Source organism: Pleurodeles waltl, chromosome 11 (assembly GCF_031143425.1).
Source record: "Pleurodeles waltl isolate 20211129_DDA chromosome 11, aPleWal1.hap1.20221129, whole genome shotgun sequence".
Classification (NCBI taxonomy): domain Eukaryota; kingdom Metazoa; phylum Chordata; class Amphibia; order Caudata; family Salamandridae; genus Pleurodeles; species Pleurodeles waltl.
Window position 1 is genome coordinate 704,648,909 of NC_090450.1, and position 20,182 is coordinate 704,669,090.

The window sequence follows — 20,182 nt, forward strand, 5'->3', positions numbered from 1 at the left end:
TGCTAGTGACTGAGATTAATTCAAGAATTCCATCCATCACCTTGTTTATGTATTTGACACTGGTAAATATAACTCAACTAAAGAGAAAAGACGTTTGTGTCAGAGACGTTCTAAGGAATGGGCAAAACTGTCAACTGCCGAGGGCCCCCACTTTCCAAGGGACCGCCTGAAAAAGTGAACTTTCCCCCTCATTGACCTCTGTCTATTGAAACTGTTTCAAAACCTCCCCCTATCTCCTTACATCTACTACTGACTCTGTCACTCTACCAAGGACCATCTTAAGGATGTTTAGGGGTCAGGGGAAGTAATAGATCTCTGTTTTTGTGTAAACCCCTTAAAGTTTAACATATAATTTAGTACTGTTCAGCATCATGCGGACTTGAATTAGCATGGAAGGCAGTCGCAGCTCACGGGAGGAGAAGGGGCAGGCGGCGTGTGGCAGAGGTGGGTTGGAGGGGTGGGGAAGGTACACCGTTTAATATCTGCTTCTGGCTTCCTTGGCCTGCTCGGCTATCAGGCTGAAGGGTATTCAAGCAAAGACCGAAGGATTATCCTCCCTGATGGCCCCATTCTCCAACTGATCGAGGCTTCGGGTCTTATGATAAGCACTTAGGGAATTTGAATGAGTACTGAGGCTCTTGGGTCCCAACATAGGTCTGGGCAAACAACCAAACTGCAGAAGTTTCATCAGAACTGCAGTCTCTGATACAGACATATTACGTGAGACGGACCAGGGCAAACCATTAATAATGTGGGAATGTGCAGCAGAATGGGGTGACGTCTGGTCTCCTGGGATGGATAATTTTAGAGCAGAAACACAGATCTGCTGAGTCTGTGACTTGGAAGATGAATTGGCTCAGCCATGTAGAATACACAGAGGTTTTATGTAAGCTGTGGTGCTGCCAAGGGAGGAGGGTAAGAGCACTGTGCTGCAAACCCCAAGGAGCAACTTGAGAACCTCTCAGGAGCCCCAGCTCTTTAATACGCAGATAAACTTCTCGTTGTGAAACAGGAAGCTACAAAAGCTGGGTCTATTCTCATAAAAAGTGTGGTTGCCTGCACTCATTATGAAGCAGCAGCTGTAACCTGCTAGGGCCCAGCATACATATACAACATGAGATGTAGGCAGAGAAGCCCCTGCGCAAGTTATGCAGCAGCAGGTATAGGCAGGTAGGTTCCTGTACACATAATGCAGGAGCATTTGTGGACAGCTAACTCACTGCACACGATAAGCTGCTGCAGCTTGAGACAGCTAAGCCACTGTACTTACTGTGCAGCAGCATTTGTAGGCAGTAGAAATCTGTACTCTTCATACAACAGAAGAGCCAGACAGTTTAACCCCTGCATACACTAACCAGCAGAACTCGTGAATTGCTAAGTCCTTGTTCAGACTGTACAGGTATTATTTAGCAGGACGATAGGTCTGCTGCCTGCCAATCGCATACACAACATTGAGCAGGATCTGATGTCTACTAAGTCCCTCTGTGTTATTGAGCTAAACTTACCAGGTCCTATGCCTTTGCATGTATTATACAGCAGGACGTGTGGGCTGCTAAGTCGCTGTTCATGTTATTCAGTAGGAGCCGCTGTGTACCATGCATTTGCACATACTTAGCTGTATGGGAACATAGATTCGAAGTCCAGAAGGGATAGCTAGGTACCATGTCCCTGCATGTATTCCTTACACTACTGCTATGATCAAATATGTTGCTTAATATGAACCTCTAGAAGCCAATTCACCATGCATTTATATAGGCAAATTCTTCTCCATTTTCATGTTAAAAAACATAACTTTCGGAAGAGAAGAAGCTGTGCTGTGAGTGGGCCCTGTTCTAATGGATGTCAATTCCATCCAGTAAAAAAATTAACTGCTGTTCTAGCTGATTGGATTGACTGCCCTCCAGCCAGTCAGAACTGGTCCCTGCGTTCAGGGTATTATGAGTAGCGACTGGACAGCTTTCACCTTCATGAAGCCTTTTGCATTCCACAATGCAGGGACTTATAATCCCAGGCAGTTTTTCTACAGAGAGGATTTCACTTTCACAGGGCAAAAATGTGTCAATCACATGAAGAAACAAGCATTGGCAAAGCCAGTAGGTTGCTCCTGTGCAAAACCTATAGTCTTTGTGAACGTGCGTTAGGTATGTTATACAGCTGCTGTGCAGCATAGCTGAAAGTAAAAAAAATATATATTATTATGATGCAGTCCATGCTGTCCACGTTATAGGACTTTTTACGTCAAGCCTAGACAACACTTGCGCTGTCGCTTAGCGACCTGTTGTAGATGGTTTGTGAGGTTCATCTTCACCCAGTCATTGTGATTTCTGTATGTCGGTGTCCTTTAAAAAACCTTACTTGCTACTTACTCTTTGTCCCACCTTTTTACTTTTTTGTGTCCTCCAAGGAGATCGGACCAACTACTATCTAATTACACTGCTCACCATTTACTATGTGTTCAGAGAGTACTTTGATCTTTCACCTGGAGCACTAGAGAGGGGAAACAGCATTTACATTGTGGCTTGAACGACGGTGTGCATAAACAACGTGGTCTAAATCCCGAATGTGTCTTTATACCTCGCAAGCCGTAACAACGACTTGCCTTAAAGAAAGAGTTGTTGAACTGATGTTAGACTTTAAGTCCAACACTTTTCCTTCTGTTGTGCAGACTAGAGTTGGAATAGTAAATTATACTATTCCAAAGTCCAGCCCTTTCCATAAGGCAAGTTGTTGTAACAACTTGTGTGGTAAAGGAAAGCGTTGTAAAGACGCATTCATAGTTCAGACCACGTTATTATTATAGGTGTAGCAAATGCCTGTGTGGTTCCGACACACAACCACTCGAGAGGGGTGCTCGTCTTTCTGAGCTCTGCTGTAGACAGGGCTGTTAATCTTAATCTTATCTGGTCACATTTGCTGTGCATTCTAAGATTTTCCTCCGTCCTCAATGTGGAAGCTCTCCTTATGCACAGCTGCTCTCCCTGAATTTTCATTTCGAACACAAGTGAAAACAAGCCTGCAAGTCCTGTCACGGCGCTGCTTTCATGTTTCACCATTGCGATCCTTTTATTTGATTCGCACAGGGCACCACAGCTGCTCCCTCAGTGCTCTGGAGACTGGATGATTTTGTTTTTGTGCACTCCTTCGCTCCAATAGAGGGTGCACTTTACACCTTGAATATATCGCCCTTCACAGTAGAAAAAACAATGCACAAAGAACCAGAGGACTAACACCTCTGCATCATTTTCTGTAGCAGTTCATTAAACGAAGCAGAAAAAAACGTTGTTTGTGTCGTGATCACTCCTTCAAGGCAAGGGACATTGTATGCCTTAATCCTACAGCAACCTAGGAGTCTGGAGGCTTAGTGTGACACCCACAGGGATTACAAACAATCGCCTATGCGTAAACATATTCTGTTACTGGCTGGAAAGGGTAGTAATATTTAATTGGTTGATGATTGCTTGTGGCAGGATTGGGTGGCTTTGGATTGGCTGGGGAATCCCTGCTAACTTCTTCTCACACTTTGCTTTCTGCGGGTATGTAAGCATGCAAGTCACGGGTACCAGATAAAGTTGCAATGAAGTAGTACACGCTCTCGTCCTCCACCAATCCCTCTAACTCTCAGAGCCAGGTAGGAAGGCCCGAGAAGAATCTATCTAGTTTCCAGAAATCATAGGCTCCTGCTTTTGTTTTCCTTAAAACAGCAAGTTTAACAAGTTCACTCACCTTCTGGAGGGAGCAGATAGGCAAGCTGGCAGCATTGGTGACTCTCAGGTGAGTATCACCGGTAGCAGGTTATTTGGGAAAGTCTATCTCTCTTGTTAAAGAGTTGGGGTGCCTTTCTGCCTTAGTACCACTTCAAAGATAGCCCATGTTGTTTTAACAATGAAGTGCACCTGCATCTAACCTCGCCCATTTGAGCTGATGACTTTGTAGCGTGGACCCTGTTGTGTGTTGCTCACTGCTTGCTTTGGTGAGTCAGGAAATCCTTGTTCTGACTGCTTCTCACGATCTCCAGTCTTGTATTCTATTGTAGAAGGCAGAGTACCAGGGAGATCTAGGGGAATGTGCTTGCTTGTGGGTAGAGCAAGCTTAGTGCTATCCCATCCAGCCCCAAGATGTCCATGGCTCATGTTTCACTCCTGGTGAAGCTGTCCACTTTCTCTCACCCAGTGCTTGCGCCACACGTTTGAAGGCTAGCATCACAATGCCACTCACGCACCACATGTTCACAAACAACCTCTCCCACACATCCTGTCTACTGCAGTGCCACAACACCTCACCTGCATTCAGTGTCAAATACATAAGGCAGGGCCTCCTGTTACCCAGCACCGACTATGCCCCTTTTGTCATCGATGCACCTCAAGGGAGTGTGCATTGGAACCACATTAATTGCAGGCCGATCACAAGAGTTTCTGTCAAGTCACACTTGTACAGGTTCATGCATGCTTGCTTTTCCTTGATCGTTCCTTCACTTGCTAGTCCTTTCGTTTCTCTTTTTCATGCATACTGAAACTGTTCCATCTCACCCTTTACATTATACACTCCCCCTATCTCCATGATCCAGCCACACCTTAATGCTTTGCGGGGCATAATAATTCACGAGGCATTGCTTTTACAAAACTATTTAGCCCATAACTCACCATGTGGTGGTTCTAGGACAATGAGATCAGCATCAAAATGTTCAGCACAACGCACTCTTTCTGTCCAGGTCATCTCTGTGTCCCCACACTAGGCTGGGGGGTACCCCAAAATAATAACCCCTCCCACCATTCAGTTCTCTCATGGCTAAATCTTTTGTTTTACAGCTGGTAGTAGTTTGTGTTTTAAGGGCCTTGTTTGTAATATAATTCTAGCAAGCCTGCAAGGCCTGAAATGTATGGTGCACTAAGCCCACAAGGGGCTAAATATATGTTTACACTGCATTACGTTCTGCCATTCTATTTTCATGTAGTTAGGCTCTCCAGGGGCTGACTATATGGTTACAAATGCTATTTTTATTGCAGTGCCCTCTAGTGGCTGTTCTGAACATTACAGTCAAGGTTCTACAATATTTAATTTTTACAAAGCACTTTTGTGGATAACTCATCGTGTGGTGGTCCCAGGACCATGGGGCCACCATCACAACCTTCAGCATGACGTGCTCTTTCTGTCTAGGTCATCTCTGGGTACCCACGCTAGGTCGGGTGGACCCCAAAATAATAATATAAATATAATAAATAATGGAAATATTTTCATTTCCTGCTGCAGATAGAGGAAGAAGGAATGGAAGTGCTTTAGTTATCTGCAGGGCTACTAGGATTATGTGGCAGAGAGGAACAAATTATGCAGCAGGGTTGACCAATTTATGTGGCAAGAAAAGTCCATGAATGCATTTACAACGCCAAGGCTTCCAACTCAAGCACATATGAGACCTATTGCATTGTAAATGCTTGTCTTCCTTTACTTTTAGCCATGTTACACAGCAGCTTTCTGCTATACAACACGGCTGAATAAAACACTGACAAATTCAATAGCTCTTGCTAGGTGAGCTCTATACGCTTTCTAAATGCTTGTATTAAAACGTGGATTGCAGTAACACTTGTATATGATGGATGGCAATCAGTGCTGGAACATGCATGCCAATAATTTTCTTCCTTTATATTCCATGACGGGTTTGGCAGGACTGGCGATGTCCGTAGGTGCAGACAGCCCCCTGGAGCATGCTAATCACCATAAGCCCCAGGGTCGGACTGGGGCAAAAAACAGGCCCAGACTCCAAGATAAAAGTGGCCCCAATTAGTAATCTAGCCAGGTCCTGCTTATAGAAATTGGGATTTCAGGATCATCCTAGAATGGGTATTTACCCATACAGTAGGATGAGTAGTTCTCGCATATGAGAACCTATAGAACGGGTACGTATGTATTTTGTGATTCTTGATGGGGTAAGGGAGAGCGTAAACGTGTACCCCTATAGTCACCCTCTCCTTCGCCCAGACCTTCACGGATAGGGGCATCGTGTGTTGCTGTTATTGTGTTCTGTCATAAAGCATGCGACTAACCTCACTGGCAGGTCCTCATTGACTCACGCTGCGATGAGTCACAACGACGTGAAAATAAAGGAGGCAAACAGTAACATTGCTGTGTTCGCCTCCCGTCACCCATCATCACAGGCAGCAGTGTTCACTTATCACCTAGCTGCTAGAAACCTCCATTCAAATTTGGAATTAATTATGATTCTAACTATAAAACAGTCGGACACACAGAAGTAGTCACGTCCAGATCGACTTCATCTAAAGCAGCTGCAGAGGGATAGATAAAACAACGCGCAGTGAATGTCGAGCATGGTATCGCGCTTGGTAGGAGGGATGTCAAGCAAGGCTGTGCAAGCCCAGTGAGCAATGTAGTAAACTGCCGGTGGAAGAAGATTGTAATCATAGTCAGAATACAAGAAAGAGCATTTCTCAACAATCGAGATGCTGTTCCTCACAAACAATCCTACGGGCGGAGCAGTTAGGTTACAGTCTCATTAAGAGGCTGCAGGGCCATGTCTGGTGGTTGTGGTTTGGGTGAAGAGAGCGGCCAGTGCAATCAGTTGAGTGAGGGGAGCGGTTAGTAAAAGTGGTGCAAACTGTGTGCCTAAGAGCAGCAGTAGCCGCACGGCTGCATTACCTAAGCAGCACGGGATTCTGGCCATTGCTAGTACATCTTCACCCACCGTCCAAGGGACAGGGCAAGTAATAACAATTAACAAGCAGCAATGACGACACTAAATGAAGAAATCAATCAGTACTTCGTCCATGCCCCATCAGAGGAGAATCACACGAAGAGGAAGTCGCCCCAGGACCCGCTGATTCAATAAGAACCTAGATAACGAGAGCCACATTGATTTAGATCAATGGTGAATAAGGGGCAGGATCTAATCCGTTTTTTTTTTTTTTTTTTTTTTTTGTTAAGAGCAATAAACTTGCATGGACATTTCATGCGCTGTTCAGGTCAGACATGAAAAGGTACATTTCTCCCATTTTGGTGAATTTTTTTTGACCAGAGCTATAGGTGCACCTTTTGTGGACTTAAGAGAGATAACCTTCACCCAAGATACGTTTAGATTTCATAAAGTAGTATCCTTGGAAGGTAGATGTTTTCCCCAGGCTTTCCAGGAACATTGAAACATTGGAAATGGGGTCTAATGTAACTTACAGTGCCTTGTCATAAATGTTTCTTATAACTTGGGAGTGCTCCGAGCCTGCTTCAGGGAGTCAGGAATAAGAATGAATTTAAAACAATGCTGGTAATAAGGAAAACATCTTTGGACTGTCCCTCAGTTAACTTTGATAGAAGTTGCCATTTCAGGCTAGTGTGCTGGTATCTCCTAATCGTATTTCCATTTTAAAAACATATCTAAATTCTAATCTGATATCTTGTCTGGGGTTTTCTGACAGTTCTTCTGTAGAGGATTGTTGTATTAGACTATTATGGAACGACAACAGAGAGCTGAATTTACACCGGTTAAAGTGGACACTAAACCCTTTTCAACAGAGTCCTAAAATGGTATTTTTTACACGGATACCTATTGGAAATCTCATTGTATGTGTTGTAAACATACCTGTTTGCACTCAGATGCTAAGAACAATTCCCAGAAAGGCCATACATCCCTCGAGATCCCTCAAGATAAATTCATCATCCTTAGTTTCTACACCAATTTACTCCTCTCTAGTCTTTACAGTGTGTGAACGTTTGCTCAAGAAGAACGTGTTGCTGTTCTCTCCTGTTAGGATCTATACTGCTTTCACCCTTTTTAACTAAGGAACGTATTGGCACAATTTCTGACATTTAAGTTGTACTAGGGTCAGTGGTATGGAGCTGAGCAATATGGGTATACAGTCCTTATAGGTAATGAAAATCAAAAACGTATTTGTATCTTCAATGTTCTCTCGAAAAAGTATGTATCTTAAGAAAATTGTTTGAGGTGCTTCTTCTCAGCTGAAACTTAGTCCCAGCATATAAATCTAAGGGATAAGCTCATTACAAGAACTCTTGTTACATGTAAATAGAATTTCCTTCCTGAAACTCCTTAATTGTCAGACATGGCTCTATAGGAGATGTTTATATTCATGTTGCACAGTGGCACTCGTGATGTCATTAATACTGCGCCTGCCATGATAGTAACTCCTTTTGCTCTAATCATCAGTTTATAATTTCCGTCACTACATCTCAAAACCACTCCCTCACCTTGTACTCCTTTTCATTGTCTTTATGTAGGAGTGATCCTTTACATCCTTCTGGTTGGATACCCCCCTTTTTGGGATGAAGACCAGCACAAGCTGTACCAACAGATCAAAGCTGGAGCTTATGATGTGAGTATTAACCAAAAAATGATTCTTTGATATGGAAAGTTTTTCTAACTGATGCGAGGACAGATAGCCTTCAGAACTATGTTTTGAGTTCTCTCATTGTGAAAGCCTGTAGCCTTTATTACAAATTGGGCACAATAGGGTGAGGTGTTTACAGCTTGGGGTAAACACAATTACTGCACAACTCATCATTTCGGTTCCTATGCAAGCACTTAATTGCACAGGGAGCAGAGTTTAGCCCTTAACTTGTAATAAGGGCCTTTGTTTTTCACTAACCCGATGTGAAAGTATCTGCCCTTCACTTCTCTTGTACTTGATTTTGAGAGTCCATTTCCCTTTTTTCTTTGAGGTGCCCCCCTTCAGTTTCCAGTCCTCGTTCAAACTTTAGTTTTTGAAAGCTTGAAATACTTGGCATTACGTTTTTTTCTGCTGGATCTGCCACACCCCTCGCAAAATGTTTAAAATATTTCCAAATGTTTTTTATGAATGCAAATGCTTCTGTCGCCAATATTACTCCTCTCTCAATTACCACAACTGAATTATTCCGAAATCTAGTTTTGTAATCTGTTAAACTCTCTTTAAAACTATTTTGACAAGCAGTCAGAGTATGTAGGGTGTTTATTAGAAGGTATTTACCCCCCTCACTTCTGTTTCCTTTAAGCACCATCATCCATACGCATGGAACATCCTGTCATTAGAAGGTTCTGCACATACAAAAAGGGCCAGCCAGGTATTCCCACTATCCTGGGTGACTAAGACAATATATAATGAAGAGGTTCCCTAAGATTAACTTTGGAGAAATTTGACAGGAGCATTTTATGTTGCACCATAAACAACAACGTTCAATTTGGGCATCACCTACTTGCTTCTGAGATATAACATAAATACATCTCTTTTTTAGCACAACCGCTTGAAAAAGTACTGAAAATATACTGGTGCTACAAATCAGTGATGTGAAGTGACGGTGCAGCGCTCCAGTGATGATGACACAGAATATCAGTCATTACCACGAATGCCTTTAGCACACATGTTTTACAATGCGTCGACCTTTAGGAAGCGTTGTCGGTCATTGTGGTACTTTACTACGCATTGGGCATGGTATTGATCTGATATATCTGTGTTTGTGTGTGTATACCTGAACCCTGAAAAACCCTTACTTCCCTTTACCTTTACCCTCCCTTGAGCCCTAAAAATCCCTTACCTTCCTTTAACTCTACCCACCACTGGACCAAAAAACCCTTACCTCCCCGTATCACTACCTGCCACTGAACCCCCAAAATACCCCTACACACTCTTAACCACTACCCCCCTCTGAACCTCATAAAACCCTTACCTTTCTTTACCAATACCCATACCTGGCCCCTACAAAACCCCTTATCTCTCTTTACTACTACCCACCCAAGCCCTAAAAAGCCTTTACCAATACCGGCTCATGAACCCAAAAACATGTTTCCCCTGTTCTTTACTCTACCTACCCCTGAATCATAAAGAACCCTTATCTCTTTTTACAGCGCCCACCCCTGAACCCCGAAAACCCTCCCTTTACTTCCTCATCCCTCATTTCCTTACTTATTCACTTGAGTTTGAGGCTCCGCCTCAGCTCTGGCACTGCTACATAGCATCCATCTGTTTCTTGAAATAAGCACCACCCCTTTAAGCATTAAAGTGGGATGGCCCCATCTAATGTCCTGTTTTTCTGTGTGCCCCCTACAACAAAGAAGAGCTCATACCTAGTGCTGGGTATGTGTACGATTTCGTTTTTACAGTCCTTTGGCCCACTGGTGTTTTTTATTCTTTACAGCACGTGGCGCAGATGGCCTGCAAAGTAAATTTTATAGCATCACCTTGGCCTGCGAATTGCGGCGGTGCTGGGACCAGCGTCTCTTTTTTATAGGTAGAAGTGTCGGCTTGGAGGTGTTGTGAAAGGGCAAAGTTTTCTTTCCTCTTTTAAGTAAAGCTTCGTTGGCAGTTCGAAGCCCGTACTCTTAAGGGAAAGAAAGAGAGGCAAAGCTCGGCAGGTCTGTGCTTGCCTATTGATGAAGGACGAAACAAGAGGGATAAAATGGCCCTTACCTTGCTACTTCACGCCAAACCAGTCATATGGTGCAGACACTGAAAAAGAGAAGAGCACTCTAAAAAAAAGAGTCTACCCTAGGCTTTGTCTGTCTGATGTTACATATAGAGGGTGTTTAGTAGATTAATCCCTAACCTTTTATGTTTATAAAGTGTTGTATTTCTGGAAACAGACTGGACGTTTATTAAGCCAGGCACAGGAAAATCAGTTTTTATGATTTCAGAAGCAGCAGTGAGAATAAGGGGAATGCTGTTCCCCTGCTTGGTCGGATTCTTCTCAGTTGTCTTGTTTTTTTCCTTCTTCAATTCATTCATCTTTGTCCTTTCCAAGTTCCGTTACAGGTGAGTGTGAAGTGAATGCACCCAGAGGGAGTACTATTCAGAAGGAGGAATTGAAGAATCGTGTGTCACAAATCTCTTCTAATCTTCATCTGTCCCGGATGATGATCAGCTGCCTAACTGTGGAAATTGTTTTAGACTGTTCAAAAAGCCAATTTTCCTAAAGATCCCTATTAACACGGCAGTCCATACCAGAGTCTTTTAAAGAGGGAGTGGAGAGATCTAGAAAGAAACTCTGGTCCTCATTTACAAGGCCTTGCGCCACTAGAGCATCATTTTTAGCAACGCGCCGGTGGTGCAATGCTTTGTCAATATGGACCCTTCACGCGCATCACTTAGCAAGGAAGGGGCGTGCAATGGGTGTTGCTGTTGGCATTCCACTGCAACACCCATTCCATTTAGACTCTGCCCCAGAATTACAAGGAATCGTAAACCTAAGGCAGTGCCAAAAATTAACACCTCCCATGGGGGTGGGGGGGATTGGGGCGTTGGTATTAGTATGGCACAACAAGGAGAAATACTTTTATTTCTCCTCATTTTTGCTTTTTCTATATATTCTGCATTCGCCAGCAGACCGCATGGAGATCATGATGCTTAATCAAAGATGGTGCCCAGCAGTCAGTAACTGGCAAGGAGTTAAAGCAGAGAGTCGCACAAAGGTGCGAAGCGGCCTTTAAAGAAGACCTCCTACCCAAAAATCACTTTGGGGGAAATAATTGTGGGCTCCTGAGAAGAGGTAACTACAAGGTCCTGGCGCACTCTGGCTTCTCGACCAGCTCCAGAGGTGTCACGATCCTAGACCAATGCTCCCTACTACAGTCGCAAGATCCTTGGTGGTCCAGGAAGGGCACTGCTAGAAATGGTGTCCTTAGTTGGCTGTCAGGTTATCCAAATCAAACAAGACCAAAATCACAAAAATCCAACATAAACAAGTTAACACATGATTTTTCAAAAGAATAAGAGTCTTTCTCCATAGAAATAAATGGAAACATTGATTTTACACAAAGTACCTGGTTTGCGTCAAAAATACAGATGGAGCATCAATTTCAGCCACAAAGCTGGCGGCGCGCTGTGTATCATATGTTTTGCAGATGGTGCGTAGAAAATGTCCCCGCACGGCGTTCTGGGCGTGGATTTTCAGCTCTTGTTCTGCAGACTTCACCTTTCAAGGGCCCACTTGGCAGGGCAGGAGTCTCAGCAGTGTCCAGGTGCTGGCAGAAGAAGTCTTTGATGGCCCTGTGACTTCAAAACAGGAGGCAAGCTCAGTTCAAGCCCTTGAATATTCTTCACAAGCAGGAATATATGCAAAGTCCAGTCATTGTCCCCTTTCACAGGCAGAACCAGCAACTGCAGAATAGACCAACAAAGCACAGTCACAGGCAGGGGCAGCACTTCTCCTCAGCTCCTCAGCTCTTCTCCTTGGCAAAGCTTACTCTTGAATCCAGAAGTGATATCATTTTCAGGGGTTTGGATCCAAAACTTATACCTCTTTCTGCCTTCGAAGTAGGCATACTTCAGAGGAAAGTCTCTGTTGTTCACCAGATCCTGCCTTGCCCAGGCCAGGCCCCAGACACACACCAGGGGGTTGGAGACTGCACTGTGAGAGAGCGGGCACAGCCCATTAAGGTGTATGTGACCACTCCTCCCTCCACTCTAGCACAGATGACTCATTGGGATATGCAGGCCACACACTAGCTCCCTTTGTCTTAATGTCCAGAGGGGATTCACAACCAGCCCAACTGTCAAACTGACCCAGACAGGGAATCCACAAACAGGCAGAATCACAGAATGGTTAAAGTAAGAAAATGCCTACTTTCAAAAAGTGGCCTTTTCAAACTATCTATCTAACACCAACTTCACTAAACGATGTATTTTTAAATTGTGAGTTCAGTGACACAAAACTCCCTATTTCTATCTGCTCTCAAAGGGACTCTGCGCTCTAATAATATTTAAAGGCAGCCAGCCCCCAAGTTAATCTATGAGAGAAATAGGCCTTGCAACAGTGAATACGGAATTTAGCAGTATTTCACTGTTAGGTCATGTAACACACATCAGTACATGTCCCACCTTTAACATACACTGCACCCTGCCCATGGGGCTACCTAGGGACTACCTTAGGGTGCCTTACATATATGAAAAAGAAGGGGTTAGGCCTGGCAAGTGGGTACACTTGCCAAGTTGATTTGGCAGTTTAAAACTGCACACAGAGACATTGCAGTGGCAGGACTGTGCCAAGTTTACACGGCTACTCATGTGGGTGGCACAACCAGTGCTGCAGGCCCCTTGGTAACATTTGATGTACAGGCCCTGGGCACCTGTAGTGTATTTTACTAGGGACCTACTAATAAATCAAATATGCCAATCATGGATAAGCCAATTACACATACATTTTACATAGAAGCACTTGGACTTTAGCACTAGTTAGCAATGGTAAAGTGCCCAGAGTATCGAAACCAGCAAAAACCGAGTGCAGCACACATCAACAACCTAGGTAGCAGAGGCAAAAAGTTAGGGCAAACAAAGGATGCCAAGTCTAACAGGCATATGCCACGATTCAGGGAGAGTGAAACGGACACAGTTGGGCAGTGGCATCATGTTTTCTCCCCTGGGGCTACAGGTATCTAAACTGGCGATCTTGGGGTGTGGATTATCAGGCACCCAATACCTTTCTACTGAGTGGGTCACTGGCAGTTCTTTTATGAGTAAGGAGGATAATAAGCTCACATCCTTTACGCCAGTAATGGGGCTGCTGGACATTTTGGGGGAGGGGCACTCAACAGTGAGTCAATACTCTTATGTGGCCAATAAGACGAAGGCCATGTTCAGATTTGATTAAATGGGGGTGCCTAGAATACAGGGAGGCTTATGCCAACATACCTGCCAAGAGGGATCTCCGATCACTCACGAATCATGAAAACTCCCTGTCCCAGGCAGGGGGGAAAGATGGGAATGGAAACTGAATTTGTGGGAACTCACTAGCTGGGAGACATAACACTATAATATTGAAGCCACAGACCTCTACCTTTTGGAACATGTAGACTTGGTGACCTCTGACAAAATAATATGGGAAGCCTACAAACACCTGTAAGAGGGCAACTAATAGCACACATCCAGGGCCAGAAAAGAAACAGACAAAAAGAAATTGAAGACCTAGAAAACAAGCCAGGGAGATTGGAGTTCGAGTATATAGAGATTACAGACCCCACAATGACAGCCCATGTTGAGCTTTTCAAGGGTGAATTGCAAAAATATTACTGGGCCCAGCAACATAGAGTCTACAAACTAGGCAATAAGACCAGGAGAATGCTTGCATGGCTGGTGTACGGGGTAGAGAACCATAGATGGGTACACAACATCTGTCTAGAGACGGGAAAAGTGGTTTACCCAGCAGACAAAATAGCAGAAGCATTCAGAGCTCGCCACCGGGGCCTCTCTAGTTCTAAACTGCAGATTGACCCAGAGACGATGCCCGGATTTATTTGAGATGTCCCACTCCTCGTCTTGACGAGGAGAAAAGGGCACAGCTAGATCAGGGGATAGATGAGAGAGAGCTGGAAAAGGCAATCATACAACTGAGGATTAGAAAGACCCCAAGACCAAATGGCTTTCTGCCTGAATTCCTTAAATACCTGAAGGAGAAACTACTGAAACCAATGTTAGTGCTGATTCAAGAAGCAAAAAAAGATCAGGGAGTTTCTCTGAAAACCTTAGGACTGCGACGGTAGTTGTCACCCACAAAAGTGGTAAACCCAGGGATGACTGTACATTTTATAGACCAATTTCCCTGCTCAATACTGCAGTCAAGATATTGGCCAAAGTAATGGCAAACCACCTTAGAGTGATTATCCACAGTATTGTGGACCCAGATCAGTCCGAGTTTATGCCACAAAGAGGCATGCAACATAACCGGAGAAAACTGTTTGGATGTCTGTAGAGATGCCAGCTGATGCAAAGAGCCCACAATTTTGCCTGCAGGGTGAGTGAGGCAGAATGCACTCATAAAAGGGTTTGACTGGGCCCCTGACTGGAAAGATATAATATTCCTATACGCGGCTGACATCCTTCCTTAGCTGGTAGACCCGAATAGCTCACTTTCCATTATCTTGCAGAGGTACTCGGGCATTCCCAATAACTAGCATAAGTCAGTGAAGTATCCAATCATGCACTGAAAGCGACCAGAAGCAGGAGAAACCCTTAAGGTGTAACCCCCAGAAGGATTTAGAAGGGTTTAGATACCTGGGCATAAATATCACTACTGACCTGGAGGAATTTCATAGACATGATTGAGGAATTTAAGACGTGGCCTATTGGACAAAGTTGTGCATCTCTGTGCTAGGCAGAGCTGTATTATAAAAGATGATCACACTCCTGAAATGTCTGTACATGCCCCAAAATGAACCCAATGAGGCACCGCGCGCCTTCTTTATGGTGTCCGAGGCACTACACAAACATTATTGTGGGGTGATAAGGCAATGGGGATAGCTCTTAAGGTCCTGATGAGAGGGCCTTATGAGGGTCAGATCGCTGTCCCAAATCTTAAGTATGATTACTGGGCAACCCAGTTGCTGATAGCCAACGAATGGGCTTTTGCACCCCAAATGGAGACAGCACTGAAGGTAAATGGGGTGACTGGGTGAGGGGAATTACTTTGGTCATTGTATAGCAGGGGTCACACACAAACACTACTGCTGCAGACAGTCGTGATCCCTAAAATATGGCGGGCGGCAGCGAGGTCAATAGGGTGGGATATGACACTAACCGTAGAAACAGCAGTGTGTCAGTCTGTTATCCTGACTAAGATCAAGAGCCTTGAAGCAAGTTTTCAGTAGGACCTGTTTGGCCTGTCCAAAGTTGGGAATATCTGTAAGGAGCGGAGGATGGTGTCATTTGAGTAATTATAGACTTAGTATGAGCTGGCTGATGGGCAGTTCCTGAGATACCTTCAAGTGAGGGAGACGCTGAGGGAGTATGTGGATTTGCTAGCCAGTGGCAGATGAGATTGAGGGAGATTCAGATTTTGGCAGCACTACTGTATAAGCATGCAATCGCATACATATACTGAACACCCGTGGTGAATTGCCAACACCCAATAGCCACACTAAAAGCATAATGGGAACAAAACCTGGGAGTCATAGAAGACACAGAGTGGGCAAAGGCATGCCAATTTCCTAGGGAAGCAGCAATTAAAGGAAGATTTTGACTGGTGAAGTTAGAAACTCTACATTGGACCTACTATACGAGACCATGATTATGTAGGATGGGTAGAGCAATATTGACGGGTGCCTCAGGGGCTGTGGGAGGAGCGAGACTTTAGTCCACGTGCTATGGAGCTGTTCTCTGTTGCAGACATTCTGGATGCAGGTGGAACACCACAAATCAAGGATGGTAGAGGATCAGATTACTCTCACACCCTCACTAGTCTTGCTAGGGCTATGGGGAGTTATTGCACTAAATATGATTTACAGTTCTGTAACACAGCCCTGGTGGTGGCAAGAAGAGATATCGTGTAGGTATGGTGAGAGGAGTGACAATGTTACAGAATACAACAGAATGGGTGACAACATGAAATGGTGTATGGAAGCTACCAGCCGAGAGGGGGCCCTGGAAAGTTTGACAAAATATGTTCCAAACGGCGTGATACACAGAAAGAAGTTTAATGAGAACGCGTCATGAGCCAGAGGCGCAGGCATGGAATTAGCTCTGGGTGGCTGAGTGAGGATAGTGACGATGTAACAAGGGCAAGATTATGGCCAGACCATAAGGTTGGAGTTGTCCCAATGGAATGTCAAACACATATTCAGTCCGTGGTTGATGACCAGTTATTGTGCATGTTGTCATAAAATATACCTAGAGTTATCAGGCAAAACAATGTTTGCCGGTGTTCCCCTACCAATTGCTTGTTGTAACAGTTTGAAAATTAATAAAAAGATTTTTATCAAATCCACTAAAATTACAGAAGGTGTGATGATCGCTTTGTAAATTTAGACAAGCCAGTAGGAAACTAGGAATCCTGAAAACTGAACAAAAGTAACATAGATATCTCAAATGCATGCATTAACATCTCTCTCTTTCTATTTAAAATAACTGCCGTTAGCTTTGTCACTATATACTCTTGTAACAGATGAGCATAGTTTCTGTTTGACTTCTGTAGAAGTGTAAAAAGGAATACCGTTAATATCATGTTGTTCCCTACTCTTATGAATGTACACACAGACTCGAAATTGAATACTTAGTACTCAGGGTTCAGGAAAATGTAGACATATACAATTGTTCTTCAAAGAAAATGAGATTTATCAACAATCATTTGCAAGTTAGAAAATTCATAGACTACTGTTTTTTTCTGGTAATCAAGACTTGAGTCCCTAAGGCCAGAACTCTGGCTATAGTGCTTGCACAAGAGAAGTGCATAGAAAAATTCCACCAGGAAGTGTGTCTTTTTAGGCAGTGCTCGATATGGAAATCATTCTCAGCAAAAAGGTGCATAGCCGCCGCCTGCACTTTCTTCAATAACAACCTTGTTTCTCTGTCAGGGGATCTCCATTGATAGTCATAAGCACTGAATATTCCCGCCCACATACTATGGAAAAGTGCTCCAGGATCCCCGCATGTCTTCTTAAGTGTAGATACTCACCTTTCTTCAGGAAGGCCTATAGAATCGCTTAAGATAAGAACATTATGCAGTCTATAGGAATGGTTACAATGGCCAAGTTCTTCAGATTGCACTTTAAAAAGGGTGAAGAAACCCATATATGTATATAAAAAGTTTAAAGTTCTTATCTTAAGTGTTTTTACAGGCCTTCCTGAAGAAAGGCAAATATCTACACTTAAGAAGACATACTATGGAAAAGGGTTCCGAGACCCAGCACATGGACAGGACTATTCAGTGTTTATGACTTTAGTGGAGATTCCCCTGAGGGAGAACTGGGATTACAGGTAAGAAACCATTCCTTGTCCCCCATCCAGAAGACTTATGTGTGGCACAGAGAATTCTCTTGAACGCTCTATTGATTGAACACTTTATTGAAAAAGATATATGTTGTCTTTTATGTCAGGGGTTTCTATTGATAAACATAAGCACTAAATGTTCCCGCCCACATGCAGGGATCCCTGAGCACTTATTTACAATATATTTTCTTAAGTGTAGATGTTTGTCTTTCTTCAGCAAGACCTGGAGAGACACTTTAAACAGTAATGTTTTGCAGGCTATAGGAAAGTTAATGACCAATTACTTCAAATTTCATTTGAATAGTAATTTGCATATATATAAACAGGAAAATTAACTGGAATTTGCTTTTTCTGACTTATGTTAATATCATTTACAACCCCTTTTTAAAAGGAGAAAGATGAAGAAGGAGAGAACAATGTAGCCCTATAGGCTGTGTGTCTTTAAGGGCTTACATCCCACGAGTATCCCATCATGCCCAGCAGGTGGCAGTTGCCTCAGTTCTTTTTCTCTGCTCCTGGTGACAGGATCATGGAGCACTGAACTCAGCCTTTTTTGGCTTTTTTTCCTTCAAAAATCGCAATAAAGATTTTTTGACAGCTATTTTACTCGACAGATTTCATCCATTTAAGTGCTTTTCTATCATTTTCTGAAATATGTTTTTTCCTTTTTCAAATTAAATGCCATCCTTATTGTACAAGTGTACTGCCTGTGGAAGAAAAAAGGCCAAGTCAGACCCACATGACGTTTGTATCATCTGCCTTCTTGAGAGTCATGTTCCTGAGAGATGTCCACACTGCAGGACCTTTTCCAGGCTTACCCTGAGGGACAGGGAGAAGATTCTCCTCCATGGGACAGAAGAGCAATGCAGCGAGCAACAGGCACAGTCCGAAGGTGGGATGTCATTAGAGGGAGGAGAGGGTCAGTCCTCTATCAAGGCTTTTCCAGCTTCCTCTGAGGACTCCAGGCAGAGGAGATCCAAAAATAGAGCTCACCATCAAAAACAGCATTGTTCCAGGTTGACATCGAGGACATCAGCGTAGAGACAAGATACAGTGCCTAAAAACTCAGGCAGCGTTCGACATCGAGAGGACTGTCGATGTCAAGACATTACAGAAAATCGACATAGAGAAGTCTGTCAATGTCAAGAAACTCTAGAACTGTTGAAAGAGTCAGAAATTCAAGATGTTTACAATCCACCCTGACTCTGAATACCCCAGGGCGTAGCCTCCATTTTTGCCATCTTGCTTTCAGACTCTCTTATGCCTCCACTACCTCCTTCAGAGCCTCTGCCACCTACTTTGCCAGTGCCTTTTCCACAACCACAGACACCCGTGGAATTAGCTCTGCCCACAAGGCTTCTTGCTTCTCCTCGAAGATCAAGATCTCCTCATTCCAGAGCTCGTCATCAGTCAAGAGCACGAGACATTCGAGACATCGCTATTGGTCACAACACTTCTCTTCATGACAATCTTTTTGCCACATACATCATTACCATTATACGTCCAGGTCCAAGTCTAGAACAGGATCAAGATGCAGATCTCCCTATTCTACTTCTTCCTCCAGCATTGGAAGATATTCACCAACAGTGACCAATGCTCCTCAGCTAAGGGTCTCTTCAGTGGATGAATTTAACACCTTTCAGAGGTACTTGTGCAAAGGGCATCGAAAATTAACATTCCAATGCGTGCCCCAACTACATCTTCGTCATTAATTGTCGAGGCAGTTTAGCAACATGTGGCATCCCGACCCCTCCTACCACTAGTTCTGTATTTATTAGAACCAGCCATGGAGCTGTTCCTTACACTGGCTATAACCAAATCAGTTCCGTAAAGGATCCAGGAAAGGTATAGCCTTCTGGAGCAGGACCCATTTTCCCTTTGTTTAGATCCTCCCTCTGATTCAGTCATCATACTAAATTCAATAAAATTGCTGTTTACTACGCCTTCATCTACAGTTCCTCTAGACAAAGAGAGTAAGAAGCTTGATTCAGTTGGACACAAGGTAAGTAGTACAGCTCTCTCTACCATGAACGCAGCAAGTGCATCAGCCCTGCTGGGCAGATAAGACAGAGCTTTATGGGACTCCTTCTGGTGGTTTGCCAAAGACCTCCCAAGAGATCAAAGAGAGGACTTCTTCAAGGTGGTTAATGAGGGCACGAGGGTCTCCAAACAGATCATTAGTGCTATTGCCAATACTTCACAACTGGCAGCCTATGGATACTGTCACAACATTCTTGGATTCACCTTAAAGCACTCAAACAAGAATCCCAGCAGAGGATTCTTAATCTTGCCTTCCCAGGCCACACCTTACTTTGGATGTTCTGATAGCCAGAAAACACTGCAAATTCCTAAGATTTGTAGTAGCCCACAATCACTACCAGTACAAGGTACTTCCTTTTGGTCTCAGATAAGCCCCCAGAGCCTTTTCGAAGTGCATGGCAGTGGTTGTTGCACATCTCAGGAAACTACGGATATTTGTCTAAACCATACCCAAC

The 20,182-nt window shown here is 43.8% G+C and overlaps 1 protein-coding gene across 29 annotated transcripts in view; it reads left to right on the top strand.

Moving 5' to 3' along the window:
- The window catches only part of CAMK2B (calcium/calmodulin dependent protein kinase II beta), a 704,764-nt gene that overhangs the window by 382,676 nt on the left and 301,906 nt on the right, over positions 1-20,182 (top strand). For all 29 annotated transcript variants that reach the window (XM_069214308.1, XM_069214317.1, XM_069214303.1 and 26 more), the window contains exon 9: positions 8,239-8,333. In XM_069214308.1, the coding sequence (XP_069070409.1) occupies positions 8,239-8,333 (95 nt within the window). The remainder of the gene's footprint in view (positions 1-8,238; positions 8,334-20,182) is intronic.